Raw genomic sequence first — 20,706 nt, 5'->3', positions numbered from 1 at the left:
GAAGCTGGACAAATCACTTTTCACCTCTCTTTTCTCCACACAGTTTCAGATATTCCCTCTGTCAAGACTATAAACTCCTTAAGGCACAGACGATTTCTCTGTGGTGTTTGTACTGTGCTTAGCTCTGACATCCTGATCGTGGCTGGACTCTTACATCACCCAGAGTACAAATAGATACTGCTGGATGTTATTGTGCTCCTTACTGTAGTAGTTATGTACTTTGATTTTTTTTTTTTTTTAATTTCAGGTGAAGGTTTGATGATAGGCCTAGGAAAACAGGTTAAACCAAACCCCAAACAATTCTTCCACACTCCAAGGGTAAGAACTGCAGAATCTGGAGCAGGGCTGATTTGGATCTCATTTCAGACTCTATCATGGGTGACTTTGGACTTACCTGTTTTGAGATGGTACCAGGAGATGAAGTTAAATACCTTTTTTAATCTTCTTGAAATAGAGACATTGTGTCATAAATTCTCAATTTCAGCATTGGGAGAAAGTTTTAAAGGGTTTGATTGCTGTTATTTTTTTCATTGCTTGACAGGAAGGCTCTTTTTTTTTTTTGTAAAAAAATCGTAAAATGAAAACAGGTTATAGCGAAGTTGAAAAAGATGGGCTGTGCATGGCACATTTTGCAGAAAAAAGGACGTTTCAGGTAACTTTATTACAACAGTTACTTTTGTACAGCTCGGTTTGCAAAGCTAGGAACTTTTGTTACTGCTGTAGCACCAGGCTGTAGGCGGAAGGCAACGTCTTGATTTGAAGCATAAAATGGGACGGTGGAGTAAACCTTAGGAAGGTAAGGGTTTCAAATCAATCTGTAACAGCTCGTCTGGCATTAGCCGTCCTGAGTTCAGAGAAAACCGCCTCTGAACTTCGCAGGACCTGAGGCGAGTACCCGAGCGGCCCGGCCGGCTCCTGCGGAGCGGGGATGGAGGGAGCGGGATGGAGGGAGCGGGGATGGAGGCAGCGGGCAGGGAGGCAGCGGGCAGGGAGGCAGCGGGATAGAGGGAGCGGGGATGGAGGCAGCGGGCAGGGAGGCAGCGGGATGGAGGCAGCGGGCAGGGAGGCAGCGGGATGGAGGCAGCGGGATGGAGGCAGCGGGCAGGGAGGCAGCGGGATGGAGGCAGCGGGCAGGGAGGCAGCGGGCAGGGAGGCAGCGGGCAGGGAGGCAGCGCAGCCTTTGGCCGCCGCGGCTCTGCCCGCTGACCGGGGCCCGGGCGGCGGCGAGAAGCGCCGAGCCGGGGGTTGCCGGGGCTGTGCCGGGGGCTGTGCCCGGGGCTGTGCCCGGGAGTTGCAGGGGGCTGTGCCGGGGGTTGCGGGGGCTGTACCCGGGGGCTGTGCCCGGGGGGTGCCGGGGCTGTGCCGGGGGCTGTGCCGGGGGCTGTGCCCGGGGGTGCCGGGGCTGTGCCGGGGGCTGTGCCGGGGGCTGTGCCCGGGGGTGCCGGGGCTGCCGGGCCGCGCCGCCCCCTCGCTAACGGGCGCCCGCACGCCGGGGCGGGCCCGGGTCCGCCCCCGCCTCCCCTCCCCTCCCGCGGGGCCTCGGGGGCCGGGGCGGCCGCAGCGCTCCGCGGCTCCCTGCGGCGGGCGGCCCGGCGCCGTTCCGTTGCCCCCCGCCTGCTTGCGTTAAGCGCGGGCGGGAGGGGTTTCTGTTGAAGCCCAGAGCGCAGGGGCCGGCGCGGGGAAGGGGCGTGCGGGGAGCGGCAGCGGCCGCTGTGCGGGCAGCCCGGCTGCACCCTCGCCGCTGCGGGCGGAGCGGAGCGGAGCGGAGCGCGGCCTCCCGCCCTCCCCGGGCCGGGCCCCCCCCGCTGCGCCGCTGAGGGACGGGCGGAGGGACGGATCCACCCGGGCCGAGGGGCGGGGGGCGGTCGAGCGAGCAGGCGGCTCCGAGAGGAGATGGCAATTAGCCTTTAAAAATGGCTGCTGGGAAGCTGTCAGCCGGGACGCGGAGGGGCTGTTAACCCTCCTCTCCCACCCCGCTTCCCCGCGGGGCTCGTCACGGAGGGGGATAAGCGCTCCTCAGCCCTCTCCCCGCCGCCGAGCCCCCCCCGCCGGTGCCGGGTGCCGTAGGGCCGCGGGCCCGGCCGCCCGCACTTCCCATCTGCGCGGCGGGCGGCGGCCCCCGCCTCCCCGCGCTCCTCCTCGCTGCCGCCTGCCTGGGAGCCGCGGGCGGAGGGACTACAAAGGCGAAGGGGGAGCCGGGGGGCTGCACGGTGGAGGGTGGTGCGTGCGTGCGTGTGTCTGCGCGCCGGCGGGGGGGCATAGCTGGCGAGGAGAAAACGCAAGGTCAAGAGGCAGTCCTCCTCCTCCTCCTCCTCCATGGAAGAAGACGGGAGCGATGAGCCCTGAGGAGGACGACGAAGAGAAGGGGCGGATGGCTGAGGGCTGCCGGGCTTCCCCTCGGGAGTGACGGGGCGCGGAGGGCTGAAGGGGCCGGAGCAGGCAGCGCTGGGGTCGGGAGGGAGGAGAGGAAGGCGAGAAGGAAGCGGGGGGTTTGAACTCTCCCCGGCTGGATTATTTCCCCTCAGGGGAAGCTGCCCCGGGCGGGGGTGCGCGGGCGGCGCTGCCATCGCTGCCCGCCGCCGGCCGCGCCTCGGCCCATGGCCCCCGCGGCGAAGATGGAGCCGGGCAGCGCTGCCGGGGCGGCGGGAGCTGCCCCCGCGCCCCCGGGCGCCCGGAGCCCCTTCCCCTCCTCCTGCTGCTGCTGCTTCTCCTCGCTCCTGGATGTGAACAGCTGGCTGCTCTTCTACGGCTTCTTGTACCTGGCCCTCTACGCCCAGGTGTCCCAGTCCAAGTCCTGCGACAAAATCTCCTGCTTCTCGGGTCATTGTGTCAACTCCACCTGTGTCTGCGAGCAGGGCTGGGTGGGAGACCAGTGCCAGCACTGCCAGGGCAGGTTCAAGTAAGTCTCTGCTTATTACCGTTTCCTTTTCCTCCTCCCTACACCCTTTTCCTGTTGTTTTCACTTGCCTGTTTTTGTTTTTTGGTTTGGTGGTTTGTTTTTTTTTTTTTTCTTTTTTTCTTTTTGGCGTGTGTCCGCTGTGATTTTGTTCATGTGTGGTGGAAGTATGTGACAGAAGTTAGGGATGAAATAGGCTCCTCCACCTCATGGTCCCTCCCCCTAGGAAGACAGGACGCAGTCCTCTGATGGAAAATTGTACCTGCTGACTTACCGCTGGAAATAGGCTGCTCCACTTGATGGGAACAGAGAGACAAGGAGAAATCGGCCTGAAGCTGTGTCGCTGCTGTCCCTTCTGGAAGTGTCATGGAAATGACATGTGCACTTCATGGGGCTGCCCAGGGAGCCAAAATTACCAGCGGATTTGAATGACTTTTTCCTTCTGGAGAGTGAAAGTGTTTTGCTCATTCCAGTCTTCTTCCCTTTCTTTCAAGTGTTTTAGCTAACTGGGCGTTAGTCAGGCACATTCAGGGTAACATAAGTAACTTGGTGAAATGTACATTGCTCGTGACAAGGTTTGCAGGAGAGGAGAGAGTGGTAAATGTAAAGCAATAACATATTTTTGCATAGGAGTGAGTGGTCAGTGAAGCTAGAACTACCTTCTCGTTCTTAAAAGTGGATGTGAAACCGAGTCATTGATCAGTGAGAAGGAAGCGCACCCTGACACTTGCTTTTCTATACGTAGTGGAAAAGAAGACTTAATTTATAGGGCTGTCACTTCCCCCCCGCCCCCTTTGGTATCAGTATAAAGATTGGCTGTGAAGAATACTGTTCGCTTTTATTTCACTATTATAACCTTGGACAGGACATCTCATTTCATTCCCTTGTAAAACACCCCTTAAAAGCTGGAACTCTATTTATTAAGAATATTGACATACACAGCTGGAAAGTGTTCTAATATCTAGCTAGTGACAATATATTGGTGAGGCTGTGTGTCACAGAATTCAAATTCTATCTTTGGAAGGTACTTTAATAGGTAAAAGTATCAATTATTGTTTATTTTAAATTGTGTTTTAGTTCAGTTTTCTCTTTGGAGTACTAAAATTAAGCTACATTATTTACGTCCCTTTTAAACATTTAATCCGAGGTCACTCATCCCTAAATAAACAAAAAGTAAATCCAGTAACTTGTTAGCTTGGGAAGTTGAGTAGCTGGGAGTCAGACATGTTGGCTGAAGTAACGTGCGCGCTGCAGAGAAAGAAACAATTCACTGATAGTATGTGGTGGATTATTCCATCAGTGCGATTAAAGGTAATATAAGGCAAATATAATACATCTTTTCTGCGTATGAACTTGGTAATTAGGTTTTTGAAGTTGGTCGTTTGTTGCCTGCGTGTGTGGAGGATTCAGGGTTTGTCCTGCTCTGTGCTGTGGAACAATGGGCTAATTGTGTAGGGATTGAGAGTGAGGAGAGGAGGCCCAGGTGAATCTTCTTTGTGTGTGACGATCTGCAGGAGACAGGCTTGCAGAGCTATAATTTCCTTGCTTTAAAGAGATTACTTGTATCCTTTGTCTTGATGCCACTCACCGCAGACCTGAATAGTGCAAGGGCTGAAGCAAATTTTCATTTCTTATGATTTCAAAGCTTGTTGTGACTTCGTATATTCTCTGAATGGTTCCTGGAGCCTTTATCCAGTGCTTACAGGTATTTCCTTGATTATCTGTTAAAACATTTATGTTTCTTTACATTGGTTGTATTTATTGGGTGAGGAGGCACAGTGGTTATGTTTTCACTTCTGGTAGAAAGTTAATAATCCATCCCCACCTAGAGGAAGTTCTGCCTGAATGTTGAAAGGGCACCTCTTCTGAGCTAAGCTAACACAGCGGTTAATTGATGCGCTGTTACGAGTTTTGGTGAAATCGAAATAGATTTCTCATTAACTCCTCTGTATTCTTTCATGCTTAGCTTTAAGAATGACAGTGATGCTTGCATTATGATTTTTATCATGGAAGTAAGCTGTTTCTGTTATTTTGGAGACCGATTTTTTTTTTACTAAGGACACTTTCATAGTGGTATCTGTGATAGCTCATCTATAATCTTTATTCCTAGAAGTAAAATATACTCTGCAATGAAAATAAGCACGCTAAGATTTAAAGCTTTTCAAGCCCTGTGAGTTGGGGATGGCATGTAATACGTTAATGTGTGTTACAAAGCAAGCAGCAACTCGGAGTGGTTGTATTTTGAATCCTGAAAATCCAAATGGGTGTTGAATGGGTGATGAGCCAAGTCTATGTATTTCCAGCTGAAGAGTTGGAAAATGAATGTTAGTCTGCCTTAAGGCCGGGTGGGTGACTGAAGACCTTTCTGACTTCTGTGGCAGTTAATGGTTTGACTTGCTGTTGTAGAACATTTGCTGTTGTTTCCGTTTTGTCTGTGAAGCATGAGTATCTGCTTTATACACAAGTAGCCATGGCTGGACTTCTGCAGCAGTGGTACTTTCATTTGACAAGTTATCTTGGATGTATATCACTTTTGCAGCAGTTGCTTCTGTCAGTAAGAATTATTATGAAGAATGTTTCAGAATGACATAAAGATTGAAAAGTGTGTTTGGCTATTACAGCTGCATTAACAATTATTTATGGGTCATAGATACCATCTATACAAATGTTAATAGAACCTTGTGTATTACTCTAAACATTTACGTTGTTTCAAAGTTTCAGCAGCTGGAAGTGCCTGGGTGCATCTCTGTTATGCAAGATTAAAATTGAAATGTTAATGACCTTAATTGGACATGTGTAAAACCTGTTTTCTGTCACTAGATTATTTGAGGAAACAGATTTTTAAGGGTAGGTTTAAAACACTTGAAAATAAAAGGGTCTTTATTTTTCTTCATGTAAGTGAAGTATGGTTATTTTTGCTCTTCTGGGAACGAGTGAGTTGCATTAGCAAGCATTGGAAACATTATTTTAAGAGAAATACTCTACCTAGGGGTAACTTGGGACCATTAATGCTTTGGTGAGAGGTGTGTAGTATTTTTGGCTTTGCTTTATTTCTTTTCTAGACTGAGAAATAACAATATAGCAGAGAGACATCAAAAATAGTTGATCGATCTTAGTAAGCAGGTGTCAAAATTAATCGACAATACTGTGGTAACCTTGCCTTTTCCTTGTAGGAGAACTACTGAATAAGTAGACTATTCAGCAAATGTTGCTCTGGACTGAATGAAAGAAGGGTGGATGGGGGGGAAAATGGGCAAAAAGATTCTCTGGCACTATTTTATTACTCTTATATATCAACTTTTGTATTTACTCCTTGTACTGTGAAGCATGGGGTAACTCGTTATATAAATGGAAGTGGTGTTATTCTTACTGCATTGCATTCACATCCATGTCAGTCACTTTTCAGAATGATCTAGGCCTCATCTCTGCCTGGCAGTAAATTATTTCACTTTCTGTTCAGGATGGATATCTGAATACAATTCTGACTTATTTCCTTCTCTCTTGAACATTTTTTTCCCCCCTTCCCTTCAGCTCTGACAGAATGCAAAAACTTTTTCTTTGTACCAAAATAAAAAAGGGAAATTTAGTTATAACAAGAGAGGGGAAAGGAATTCTGTCTGCCTGCCTGCCTACAGGAGACAGGTGAAAGATAAGAAAGACAAAGGGTGAGCAGGTTCTGTTTTTATAGCAGGGAACTTCAAAAAGCATGGTTGCCAAGGTGTAAATAAAAACACAAGCATAAAAGCACAGTGTCCAGTTTTATTCTGATAAACTGATTTATTAAGGAAATGAAGCTTTTGATGCTACATCTGTCACTCTTTCTTCCCCTATCCTATACCTTTGAATTTGTTGGTCAGTTACAGTTTTCATTATATGAGTTTGGGCAGGAGGGAGACGGAAAGGCTGCCCAAATTAGTTGTGTTATGAGACTCTAGGGAGCTCAGGGAGACAAACATTATGAATGGCCCAACTGTAGGAAAAGCTGCAGTCACAGCTTCTATGTATTTAGATGTCAAAGTCAATCAATCTTGAGATGCAGCACTATAGGAAAACAGGTTTCATTAACTTTGTTACTCACAGAATGACTTATTAGAAGGGGGAAAAAAAAAACCCCTTTCCTTCAGGTTGGAGCAAAAAGTTACACCTTTCTTTAGCTCTAGTTTGTACATTGGTGTGTGGAAAAGCATTAGAGAAAAAATCGTGCATGAAACTGCTCTTCCTCTAAAGTTTTTGAGTGTCTGAATAACTGGAAATATCTAGTATTCAAAAAAGCTGTCTTTAAAAAAGCAGAATGTGTCTTCAGATGGTTATAATTTTTTATTTGATAACTTGAGTCCCAACTGGCATATGTAACGAAGCAGATTGTACAGGATAGGTGAGCACCTTTGAGTACCTACGCTTCAGTTAATCTGCTTTGCCTAGTCCTAGATAGCTAGTTGTTATGGAGAGAGTAAGAGCGAATTGATCTGTTTGATTATTAAACCTTGTCTCCAGATGTTCTTATTACACTTATAAATTACCTCCTGCGTGTTCTCCTTAATTTCTAGAGCTCCTATAAAAGATTCTGTATTCTTCAAGGACAAAACGATTTCCAAGTACAAGAACCTTCACAACTGAAATGTTAAAAGGGTATCAAGTGTTATTCCAGGCAAAATCCTTATTTCTGTCTAAACCTCTGAATTCTGCTGTCTGCAGAATGACTCATGCAAGGAAACTTTCCTTAAATTGCAGAATGTAAATGAACAATAATGTTGTATAAGAAATGATCTTTAGAAAAAAGTTAGTTTTAGCTGCAACCAGTTCATGTTGCTGTGAAAAGGGGTGACTTTATTCTTCACGCTTCTCTTTGATTACATCTTTCCGCTTCTTATGTAAGCATTAATATTCCTGCTGAGAGTTGAAAAGTATCAACAGGGACATCTCTCCCCACCTCCCAGCCAACATTTTTTTTTTTTTTTAAAGCCAGCTCAGTTTCCTCATATTATTTCACTTGAGTAGGTGTCTTGCTGACCCAAAGGAGGTAGCAGGAATGAGCAGGTGTTGATAGGAAAAGAAAATTGTGCCGTTTAGAAGTGGTACAGACTTAGTTTGCCTTAACTTTAATGTGGAACAATATGACCATTAAACTAGTGCAACTTCTATTATACAGGGTGAAATCCTGAGTCAGGCCGAGTTGCAAAACTGCCTTTGTCATCAGCATGGCCTGTATCTGATTCAAGACATACGCATAAGTATTCTTACTGGCATCAGTGGAAATGTGTGTGAGATTTTACACCTGCAAATTGCCTGTTTATAAGTCAATGTGAATGTTAATATAATTAAACTAGTGAAAACATCAGTGATTATGATTGTATCCTTATGAAATGTGATCTTTATTTAAATTGATTTTAATGGTGATGCTCTGAAAAATTTCTTTTCATGTGAGTTATTCTCTCTGTATTAAAATTTAAAATACAGTGATAGTTTGTATGATAAATTTTGAATTTGTAAGGAATAATTTTTTTTATTCAAACCGTGTTTTGAAATGTAGAAGCATAAGGCATATGACCATACTAAACTCCTCCTACAAGCCAAACAATCTGCACTGAAAAGTGTTTTTTGAAAGGAAAGCAATCTTTCTGAAAACTTTATAAAAACCTGATTTTTTTGATTTAGCGTGTATTTTTTGCTGTTGTTGTTTAATACTTCCTATATAGAATCATTTAGGTTGGAAAAGACTCTTAAGATCAGAGAGTCCAGCCGTTAACCTAACATTACCAAGTCCACCACTAAACCATTTGAATGTTCTTTATGGGTTTTTATAGACAGGACCAGAAATGAACTCTCTGATTACCTGTTCTTACAGCTGGTCTTACGCAGGCTGTAGGGTAAGTCTGAATTAATTCCTGTCTGAGTTGAACACATACGTTAGAAAAGCCTCCGTACATGTCTGAGAACACTTCCACTGACTGAAAGCTCATTACAGACTTTCAAAATTCTTCCATTGGTTAGTTATCCTCACCATTTTCTATAACCAGCAAAAACAAACGTACAGTCCCACTAATCCAGAAAATCTACCCTACCTCATTTTTTGTCTCTGAGTTGCCCTGTGTTCTCACATTGAGTCATGCTTTCATTGCAGAGCCTTCAGTATGTCAGATCTATGTTCCTTGTGCAGGTGAAAACGTGGTCATCTTTTCCTCACTGAGAAAGGAGGAGTGTTCCTTGAGTCATCTCAACATAGAAAGACATCTCAACAAGAAAGACATTGAGGTGCTGGAGCGTGTTCAGAGGCGGGCAACAAAGCTGGTGAAGGGTCTGGAGAACAAGTCTTATGAGGAGCGGCTGAGGGAACTGGGGTTGTTTAGCCTGGAGAAGAGGAGGCTGAGGGGAGACCTTATCGCTCTCTACAACTACCTGAAAGGAGGCTGTAGTGAGGTGGGTGTTGGTCTCTTCTCCCAAGTAGCTAGCGATAGGACAAGAGGAAATGGGCTTAAGCTGCGCCAGGGGAGGTTTAGACTGGAAATTAGGAAAAATTTCTTTACGGAAAGGGTGGTCAGGCATTGGAACAGGCTGCCCAGAGAGGTGGTGGAGTCACCATCCCTGGAGGTGTTTAAAAAACGGGTAGATGTGGCACTTCGGGATATGGTTTAGTCTGGTCTACCCTTGATTAGTCTAGAGTGGGCTTGGTAGTGTAGGTTAATGGTTGGACTGGATGATCTTAAAGGTCTTTTCCAACCTAGATGATTCTATGATTCTATAGAACAAGTCTTTCTATCCTTGATTGCTCTCTTCGTGGTTAGCCTTACCTACTTTATCAGCATTCGTGAGCTATGAATGCCAGAACTAGATGCTTGTCTTTTGGTAATGGTTGTGTTGGTGAAATGTAGAAGCAGAGTAACCTCTCCCCCGCTGCTTGGTGTCCTGCTGTGTGCAGCTGCAGAGAATGCTTCGAAGCTTAGCCCTGTGCTGGCAGCTCAGTCCATTATTTTCTGCCTCACGAGTCTTTTCAGAGTTGCTGCATCCTCAGTACCGAGTGACTGACACGTGGCCCTGCTTTTCTCAAACTAGTCTGTGAACTGAACACAGCCTCCCCTATTCTGGGTGATGTTTAACTGTGGGGCTACAAACATGTATGTGTCTAGGATGGAGCTGTGCTCTTTTAAAAACACCCCTCTTTCCCCCCAACCTAACAATGCACAGAGTCCCTACCTGCATGTAAGTCTAAGACCATCTATAGGATTGAATCCAAATGCAAGTTGGGCAAAGAGCTCATGGATTCTGGAGTCTAGTTTGTTTGCAGACGAAGCAGTTGGTTACTTGAGCAAGGAAGTGTGGGAACAGATGGCTGATGACCCTGGCAGGCCTTTGGACAGCACCAAAGGCTGGTCGCTATTGCTATGGGTGTGGAAAAAGCTCAGTTGTATCAAATGTGTGCTTAAGTCTGTCCACAAATGATACATAAATGCCTGTACCGGTTATAGCATTTAATATTTATTATGTTTAAATTTAATTTGGCAAATAAATAGTCTCACACTGTGTATCTCTTGCCTTCTTTTTGGTTAAAGAAAGTATGATGATCATATCTTTGGAAGGCATTACCATAGTTCACGTCATCTTTTTAAAATGACTATGAGTAGTTCTTGAGAGATCAGTCTATCATACTGTACTAGAAATTGATTTAATTGTATCAAAATGTAGCAGAAAAGGTAGGAGGTAATATGAGGTGCTACAGGAATATCCTTGGGATATTCTTACACATACTAACTGAAGTGCTGGTGAAAAAAATCTTACTTTAAAACACTACTACCTAGACAATTAAAAAAAATTGGAAAACTCGTGCAGTATTGAATAATAATTATCTGTCGGTGTCCATGGAATTTATTATTAGCTGTGTAGTCTAGTCGTGGAAAACATGCTACAAAGTTGATGTAAGGAGGAATAAACAATGGTGATACCTAAAACCATGGGCCCTCCAGTGAACTGCAGCTGTTAACAATAATAAAGGAACAATAGTAAATGGTAATCAAAGTGTATGTTTTCATGTGAGGTGAATGAGCAGTGGGAATTTTCAAACTAGTGTTATAGGTTGCCCTATACATTCTTAAAAGCCTAATGAGTGGTCATATGAGTTGCACTGATTTCAGAGCACCGTGCGGAGTAAGACCCTGTTGAGAAATGACGGAACTGAGCTCAACACTGTTACTTAGTGTTCATTCACAAGGTGCAAGAACTGCTTTTGGCTTTGAAGTCTCCTGCAGACAGAAAAACCTAAAGCTTTTAGACCTCTGAAAAGTAATTTAGCCACCAGCTCTGTAGAATATTCTGGGGTAAACATATTAAACTTTCTGTTAATGCAGCAGCATTTTGCAAAAAAATGATTTAACTGTAAAATCTCTTCCAAAATTTAGAGTTTATGTCACTCATCTGGAAGAAATGGATTCCAGGATCTGTTTGAATCAGTATATTATATTTCTTAGCTAAGGATGGAAATGTGCTGCTACCATCGTATGATGGCAGAATATCTCGTTTGTTCATGCTAATGATGTTTAGAAACAAGCTGGCTGTAGAATATTTCCAAGTTTTAAGCAACATGTGCCTGAGAACCATGATTTGGGTAGGGAATTTTGAAGGCAGGATGTTCTAGGATTACCTGGCAACAGAACAAGTACTGAAGTACTTAAAGATGGATGCAGACACATAAAAAGACACTCAGTGTCTACATTTTCTTATGGATTTCTTCCATAATTTATGTGCTTCAGTGTCTCATCTGTAAAAAGGAAATAACACTTCCTGTAAGGTTAAAGACTTCAGGTGACCCACTACTGTAATGATGAGGGACAGCTAATAAACTAGGTACAATTTTAGAGAACGCATTTCTTCCTAGCATGTGATAAGTACTATGGCATAAAGTACTGTTGTCCAAACTGTGCTGTATATCTCAAACAAATGAGTAAAATCACTTCCTCATTAGGTCAGATGTACCTAAAACTTGCAAGCAGTCTGTATTATTGCAGAATATTTGAAGACTAAATTGTTCTCTTATTCAAGAGAATCCTTGGAAAAAATTGTACATTGGCTCACACGGATGCAATTTTATTTCAGAAGGTAAGACCACCAAATACCTAACCCCCAACCTTGAATTAAATCTTACAAACAAAATATTGTGATACACTGTAGTACTTGACAGATATTTTGAAGACTTACTGCTCTACTTGTGTGAGTACAATGGTCTATATTAGTCATTACATTCCCATATCAGTATCAAAGAGCTATGCATTCCTAATTTGTAGGATGATTGCATTATGTTATTACAGAATTGTGAGTCTGGATTCAGAGTCTTTAAATGTAGATTTTTATTATAGACATGCACTTTTATTTTACACATAGATGTATGTTTGTTCTCATGGTTTTGTGTTTTCAGCTTGTTCTCTGTTACCTTGAAGGCTAGTAACTTGCCTTCAATGAAAAAGTGGATCGTCTTGAGTATGGCATGTAACTATTGGGATGCAGGAGCTGGGACTGAAGAAAAATCGGAAGTATCACAAAAGGACCAGGTCTTAACAATGTACTTTACCAGCTGCGGCAGTAAAGCGTGAGCAGCAATGATTTTGGTCAAAAGTTTGGGAGAAGAGCTGGGGTTGATAATGTCTTTAAGTACTCTGGTGAGCTTTGCAGAAACTTTCTATTCAAGGTGTAAGTAAACCATGAGGCACTGTGGAACAAGAAGACAAATGGGCTTCATTGATTGCCACCCCCAATCCAAGGACAGAGATAAATTAACCAGAGAAATATCTTGCTAGTCATGCTGCAGTTTAAAATACTTTCCTTTTCGTAATGGATGGTAGCGGTGAATAAAAAATGGTAAGCTTAATTTTCTTGATAATGCATCTCAGCTTTTAAAACTCAGGAAAACTTTGATACACTTGGACTTGTATAAAGGAATACTTGATAGTTCCAGCTTTATTAGTAAAACTGAAATGCTGATTAATCCAACTGTAGCATAATTTGCACCTTTAAGTGTTTTTTTTTAAATTTTTTTATTCTATAGGGGAAGAGTATGTGTATGTAAAAGTGTGTATTTCTCCCAAAGAATATCCAAAACAATAAACCCAACCAAACACAAAATAGGCCACGTTCATGTTTGTGTGTGCAAGCCCAGTTGATGAATGTACTTTGGAGGCTACTTGATAATCAAATGTATATGTGGTATATGCAAGATGTACCACAGCAGTTATGGGGAAGAGGGAAATGAACTGTGTGTTTCACAGCCAGTATCATAGAGCTGCTGTAATTAAGCTCGTGCTTCTGTAGTTCTCTTATATCAGCAGATGTGTTTTGTTTGCTTCCTAAGTCAACTGAGGCTTTTCTAAAGGGTAACTTAAAACAGTGAACAGGAGCTGGAAGGTGTTCTAGAAAAATGACAAATACTGGACAAAGAAACAGGTGCTTTTCAAAACATACAAATTTGTGCTTGTTTGTGCAGCTGCAATATCATGTGAAGACAACTGTATTAGAAAATGTTTTTGCAGATGTTTTCTAAAACCCAATGCTGATATAAGTGTTAAATCCAGAACATTTGTATTTAAAACTTTGGGGTTTTTTTCCTGGGTATTTTTAGTAGTGTAGCACTTTGTAGGAATAATCTGTGAGCATCTATTTTAAAATCAAAATGACACAATTGTTCTAGAGTTTTTAATTTCCAAATTGCTTATACTATTTTAGTTTTCAGAGGGGAAAAAAAAAAACCCCTACCTATATTCAAGGAAGTACTTTATCATACTTTGTACCTGGATATCTTATTTAAGCACTAGGTAGCTAGTCATCACAACGGCCTTGAGAAATAGACATTTTTTGAGCTGTTTTACATGTAGGAAACCGGAAGTTGTGTGGTTGTCTGAAGTAACATAACAAAGAAGTGACTGAATTGAAATGGAAGCTTGGGAGTTTATACAATTTTCTGTAATTCTGTCCCGTCCTCATTTTAGGAAGACTGAGTTGTTTTCAATTTGTATGTTCTTTTTCTGCACATACACGATATAGATTGAAGTGTTTTGTTTTCTCGGAGACCTTTAGTGCGTAACATAATCAGATACAGGAGAGGATATGAAGCTTATTAGTCAGGTATGGCTACGCAGCTGAGGAGTTCTGTGATGATATTTTAGACTGACTGTTCCAAACACATTCTGTATGTCATTCAGTGAGTATACGGGGAGCCTCTGTTAATGCAGGTATAAATGCCAATATAGGTTAGAGGTTGATGAATACTTAGAGAATTGATCTTGGAAGGTGTCCTCCACTCAAATGAGCCAGGACATCAAAGCTGGACTAAGTTTGTAGTTGGTCTATCTTCTTGTTTTTAAAGGGGGCTGGGGGAGATGGGGAACAAGCAAACCACAGCTTTATATATTGAGTCCAGAAAAGCTGTTTATTAACAGGAATATTGCTGGATTATTTTATTTTCAATTTTATATACATCCTTGAAGTGCACTTACTACTTCTGGGGTTTGTATGCATTCAGAAATCTCTAACATAAAACTCTGAGGTGACAGGCAGCTGAATGTAAGCAGAATATTCCTTTACAGTTAGACTTAGGTTTTCTGATTTAGATTGACTGCATTTATAAGTAGCAATTGGACTGGGAAGCAGAGATGGTGCATGTTAGATTCTTTTGGAATGATGGAGGTTTGCAGTGTTGCACTGAAATAGAATTTGAGAACATCTTCCTCTGAATTTTTCCTTTGCATTGTCTTGATAGTTTTGAGGTCATGCTCAGTAAAGATCTTTAAAAAGCCTTACCTACTATTATTAAAAAACCCCGTGGTTAAAGTTCTTGCCTACTAAGGACATTCCTTTTAAAGAGTCTTATGCAGTTCTTTGACACATCACCTGCTGCTCTTCAGAGTCACTGTTTTTTTTATTATCCTGGTAAATTTGACTCTCTTTATTTCCATCTGCTAATGAAAACCAAAGCAGATGGACATGCTTGATCCTACTCCTTATTTTTAAATACAGCAATTAAGATTTAGTCTGTTTTTCTGTGATGATCAAGGAAAGAACTGTGCAATGTGTGATATTCTAGTTTTTGTTAACTTTCTAATCTACAAATTTCCTTATTGTCCTTATGTAATTCACATACTTCCTTATGTATGGAGGTAAATTATTGTGCTTCAAGGCTGGGAGAATGACAAAACTAACATACGCTAATTTTGGTGAGTATGAGCATAGCTGCACAAGATCTTCGGTAGAAGAAATAGTCTTTGTTCTCATAGTCATGCCATTGCAGGCTTAGACTTCAGTGTATCATGTCACTTACTCTGGTGAAGGCATACTTTTTTTTGAATAAAACCCCCACTATTTGATGAAGGAAATTCTCAGTTATCCTATATTTAAAAAAATCTATGAATTTTTAATAAGCAGCAACTTCTGGGGTTTTCTTCCCTGCTGAGAACTTTTTCATTATGTTTTTGAGTCTTTCTCTCTTTACATTTCTAAATTTCTTTTTTTCTGGGTTTTTCTGTTTATTTGTTTTTAACAGACCAGAAGTATTTAGGAGGCTTTCTGAGATGATGTCAACCTATAAGATAACAAGATATGCAAGCTCATCATGTATATTATGTATTGATGAAGTACATGTGTTCTGATGATATAGTTCAAATGACGATATAGTTCAAATGACAGGATGCCTTTATTTTGTGGTTGTTTCTGTTTTCAAGGACAGCTGATCATCCTTGTTGAAGTCTCTGTTCTTTGCTCATTACTCTCCTCTGGGTAGGATGTACTTGCCTTATGGTTAAGAAAACGTTATAGTCTCAAGGATCTTGTCATCACTTCCACAGGGAAGTAGAAAATGGAAAATGCTGTTAAAAATCTGGATGGAAATGTCTGGGAGCCTGCAAACCATGGCTCTGAAGGGAATTATGGAACTGAGGTTAGCAGGTTTGTGTGTAAGGATGTTGTTGTGCAGAAAAAGTTGCGTATTCTGGTCAATACATACTAACGTTACATGTTTCTATTTGTGCATGTCCTCAACAGCATAAGCTAATAATATTGTTCAAGGCATCTCTGTGCTGGATTTCAGTGGTAACTTGGGTTACAGGCTGCATAAATCTGGCCTGCTCACTGCTGTGAATCTTAAGGGTGGATTTTTTGCATATTGTCTGTGCTTAAGAGTATCAGAAGGATTTTCAGCTTTGGTGTCATGTCGTCTTCCCCCTCCCCTCCCCCACTGAATTTTACTTAGGCCAGATTCACTTGTGCAGTTCTTCAGGGTTTTGTGTGCATGCATGGTTTATGACTCCTAAGATGTTTGCTCGGGCAGCAAAGAGGAAATTGCATAGCCGTGTGGATACGTGTGATGTCTCCATATCAGAAATGATGTATATTTGCTCATCTAATTAATCACGTTGAAGTTTTGGGAGAGGGAAATAGACTTCTTCAGAAAGTGATTTTTAGAAGCTGTGTGGATAATGAACTCAGTTCAGAGGTTCCGTGCATTTGCAGAAGTATTTGCTTGAGGCGGGATTTGAAAGAAACTCTCTCTAAGGAGGTCACTCTATGCAAATTGAAGGAGTGTTGTAGAAACAGGTGAAATTTGAGCATGTCCGCAAAATAGGATTTGGGGCTTGTAATTGATTCAGGATGGGAAGCATTTCTTGTTTTTGGAGACAGGTTAACTTTTATGAAGGTATATACCATCAGAAAGCATTAATGGACTTAGAAATAGTTGTCAGATAAAAAATTAATAGAAATATGTCATTAATATTAATTCATATTTAATAGTATTAAGAAAATGGTATTTAATGTTTTAAATGTATACTAAATGAATATTTATGGTATAACAAGGAATAACAAGACTTCCTAATTTTGTACTTGCAATTAGACTGCAGGCATGACTCTCAATTGCTATAGTCTTAAGATGTTGTAATTAATCTCTTTAGGGTGTGTTCTTTAATTTGAAGGTAAACTTCAGGAAACTCGTTTAATGGAATGGAGAATCAGACTATTAAAATTATGTGTATATGGCAATAGTGCATATTTCATGTGTAGGTGGCAAAATGTTTATTATCCTGCATTTTTATCTATAACGTGTATGTATGTATACATGTATCACCTTGCTATGTTGTAGAATATTGAGTTACTTTACCTATTGTGCTTGTCTTCATTTAACTTGCAGCAAAATGCAGAAAAAGGAAATTTCCCAATAAAAGAATGTCAGGATAATAATAGGGAAGAATGACACTGACAATCAGTGTTTGTGATACTTTGTGCCATATGCTTTTGAAGTTTATGTGGCTGAATACAATCAGTCCTTTGTAGAGGGATTTTTAAATGATACAAATAAGTAAGTCAGTGGAATAATCTTTTCACCTAATGAACTGTTGGGGACTGTATTTATTATTCTGGTACTTTTAGAATCAAGCTGTTAAGATGTTGTCCCGTGCTAAGAATGTCTTTATTATACAAACAGTCCTCATAGGTGTGATTTAATTACATTAGTGTTGCACTCAGAAGGAAAAATATTTACTAATTGTCTGCTTTTAGTTAGGATTGTGGTTCCAAGTATTTTCCTTGAGTTAGAGATGTCCAAGGGAACACTCTCCTTAAGCATGTTTTATGCATGTGAAGAAAGGGAAATGCTAGCTTCTGTTCAAGTAGAATTCCCTGTCCTCTCTTAAAATATTTTTAACTTGTCCTTGTCAGAAACTTCTTTAGAAAAATAAGAACAGATCTCTGGGAGCTTTACTGTGTGTGGATGCAGAAGGGAAATTAGAATCTTACCATGGAACAGAATGGGCACTTGAAAAACGAAACAAAACTGGACTATGGCGTGTGACCATTATTTTGGAGTAGTTGGTTTTGAATTTATGCTAAAGAGCACAGAAGGGAAAACATTCAGGACAAATGTTGTTTTTTCATGTAGGGTTATATACTGAAGGGTAGGAGGAAAAAAAAATCTTTGAGTAAGTGTGGGGTTTTTGTACAACTAGTATGAAATATGAATATTTGATTCTGTATCTGTTTAAACCCATTTCTGTTGCTTCATCGAACTAACGCAACATCTTATTCATTTTCCTTCTATTTGCAATAAAATAGCAATGTCTGTGTTGCTCAGTAGTGGTATATGTATTTGCCAGGAATGTCTGAAGTTATCGGTGTCATGGGAGACTTTTATTTCTCAACTAATCTTTTCTGTTGTTGGTCCTAGACATAACTTGATGTTCTAAGAATCAAGTAACAGTCTTTTGTAGGTGTCCGAAAATATTATCAAAGTGCATTTAGTTGTCTGATTTATGTGTCTGATAGACTGAATTTGCAGGATTGTATGAATAAAAGGCCTTTTGTATTAGATAACTTGACAAATGCACCAGACCAACAAGTATCAGCAGTTAAAGCGTTAAACCAGAAAGTTTGTAATTGTATGTAGAGGGCCACTTCTGACTGAAATGTGTGGTAACTGAACATCTTCCAAAGATTTCAAGTTTTTCTGCATTGGAGGGGGGGGAACCAGGTAGAAAAGAAGTGTACTTGATGAAGCTTTATGAAGACCAATAGAGTTGATCAGCTTTCCTTCTTTTTCATATATGAATCTATACTTTGGATAGTGCAGATCCTGCTATCTGTATTCCTGAACTGCCATTTTTAGCAGAAGGAGTCTCAGCTCCAAGGGGTCTCATTCTGTTTGGAAGAATTCCGTTCAGGGGGTTGCTCTGTCCTGCTCAACGACTGAGGAAGGTCTTTGCAAGAGTCCTGGGAGTACTCCACTTCAGTCAGCCTTTCTGAGTCGTAGACTTTTCCCATCTGTGCCTCAGAAGCAGCTATAGTTTCTTATTTTATTCTGGACAAAAAGCCTCAGGCAGGGCCTTTCATATGCTACTTGTATATCGTTCCCATATACAACTGTATTACTCTTTAAGCATCATCTAGACCAGGCTGCAATGGCTAATGCTCAGTTGTGACTCTGCATTAATTGCCTGGTTGCAGTTACTGTTCTTAGAAGAATAACTTTTAGACTATGTGAAGTTCAGGAAATTTACACATAGACATAAATAAACATTTATTTGCTTATATAACATTCCTGTAGATAAACGGTAGCTTTCTCAGAAAAACTGAGAAGCTTTCTTCTTTTTAAGCAGTTTGTTGTATAGCTTTTCCTGTTTGTTTGGCTGGATACGCAACAAGTGTGTCAAACTACTGTGAACTGTTAATAGTTACATTATATTATAATCGAATTTTACAAAGCAAAGCCTGAGAGAGTGGGGTGATCTGGATGAATTAAAGCTCAGTATTTGATGCTAGAGTCTGGTTTTGTTTCTTCCTGAGCTATCAAATCATAGGAAAAAGCAATCTGAAAGCAAATAAATGCCCAACAATCAATAAATGTAAGATCATAATGAAGTTTTGAAGGGAAAAAAATGTAAAACAATAAATCAAAAAAACCTCCCTTGCAAAATGGTAATCAAATTGATTTTTTTTTGAAAGCTCTGAAATGAGTACTTGGGGATTGTCCCTATTTAAAAACTGCTATGTGATAGTGAGTTTGAGAATTTCAGTTCCATGAAAAATGCTTTGGAGGTTTTATTATTGCCTTTACAATAACTTACATGCTTTCTTTTCCTATATCTTTTACTGCTGTATAAATCTGCAGAGAAGTTATGAATTTGTTTCATATTGCTGTGTTGTGATGAAACTGCTTATTATGTCATAAATAGGTTTAGTTGCATAATCTCATGGGGGAGGGGAGGTGGACTGAAGAGGGGGAGGAAACACAAATAGCATTAGAAATCAAAAGCTAAAAGGAGAGAAAGTTTTGTTACTAAGCTATACAAGTGATGTAGTACTTATGAAATGCAGAACCAAATAGTTATTTTGTTTTTCCTTTAAATAATAATTGTAAATGACAGTTTACATATTAAAAAAAAAAGTCTAAATGACAGAAGACTTTGTAGCACCCTTCGTAGCATAGCTAAAACTTTACCTATGCTTTGTCATTTCTTGTCTCAACTACTGTGGTTTTGTTTTCTTTTGAGCTGGCTTCTCTCCAGCGCGTAGAAGTGCTGAAATAAAATACTTTGCTTTGTTTATGACTTGGATTTCTGTCAGCCATTTGTGAATCTCCTATAAGGACTCCTGCTCACCTCGGTTCTCTACTACATGGGAGGAAAAGAAACTGTGCAGCCCAGCTAGAGCTCTTACATTAATTTTAGTTCCTCACAATTTAGGAGGCTGACAATAATCATTAGATTGTTTCTAAGCCCTAATTCTGGAGCAACAAGCCTGGTGTGGTTTTTTTTCTTCTGAAGGGAGTTCAGTGATACTGGAGCATGCTCACTCTGGATACGAGTTTACAGGTGTGAACCACCACCTCACTGATGGCGGTCTTTCACCACCAGTGCAGAGTTATTTCACCAAAATGATATGTTTAAGTAACAACTGAGCTACTATTGTAAGTTTAAGATAAAATTAGTGACTTAAATTATTAATGAGAGAAAATAAGTAGGATTTGTAAAGTATGTCTTAAATTTATAATTCTCCAGTTATCATCAAAGCTCTGTTACTTTCTTTTTTTAAAATTTCTTTTCTTCTCTACATGTTGTGTAGAGTTGTCTGAAACTGCTAAAAGTTATAACCCCAAACAATGGGGTAAAGAGGTAACTGAGCCTGATGGAGGAGGGAGTTTTAATTTACTAAAAAATGAGAATGTGACCAACATTGAGAATGAAGATGAAATATTAGAGCTGTCAAGTTTGAATGAACATAAATGTTGAAATTTCTTTTTTATTTCTATTATGGTTCACTTTTCCTAGGACATTATTGAGCCTTGCATTAGG

General features: G+C 41.1%; 1 protein-coding gene across 1 annotated transcript in view; it reads left to right on the top strand.

The window, feature by feature from the left end:
* Positions 1-2,597: 2,597 nt before the first annotated feature.
* ATRNL1 (attractin like 1) overlaps positions 2,598-20,706 on the top strand; it is a 543,282-nt gene continuing 525,173 nt past the window's right edge. Inside the window, exon 1 of the mRNA XM_075717535.1 lies at positions 2,598-2,899. Within this exon, the coding sequence (XP_075573650.1) occupies positions 2,598-2,899 (302 nt within the window). The remainder of the gene's footprint in view (positions 2,900-20,706) is intronic.

Source organism: Pelecanus crispus, chromosome 10 (assembly GCF_030463565.1).
Source record: "Pelecanus crispus isolate bPelCri1 chromosome 10, bPelCri1.pri, whole genome shotgun sequence".
Classification (NCBI taxonomy): domain Eukaryota; kingdom Metazoa; phylum Chordata; class Aves; order Pelecaniformes; family Pelecanidae; genus Pelecanus; species Pelecanus crispus.
This window is presented reverse-complemented; position numbering and strand designations above follow the sequence as displayed.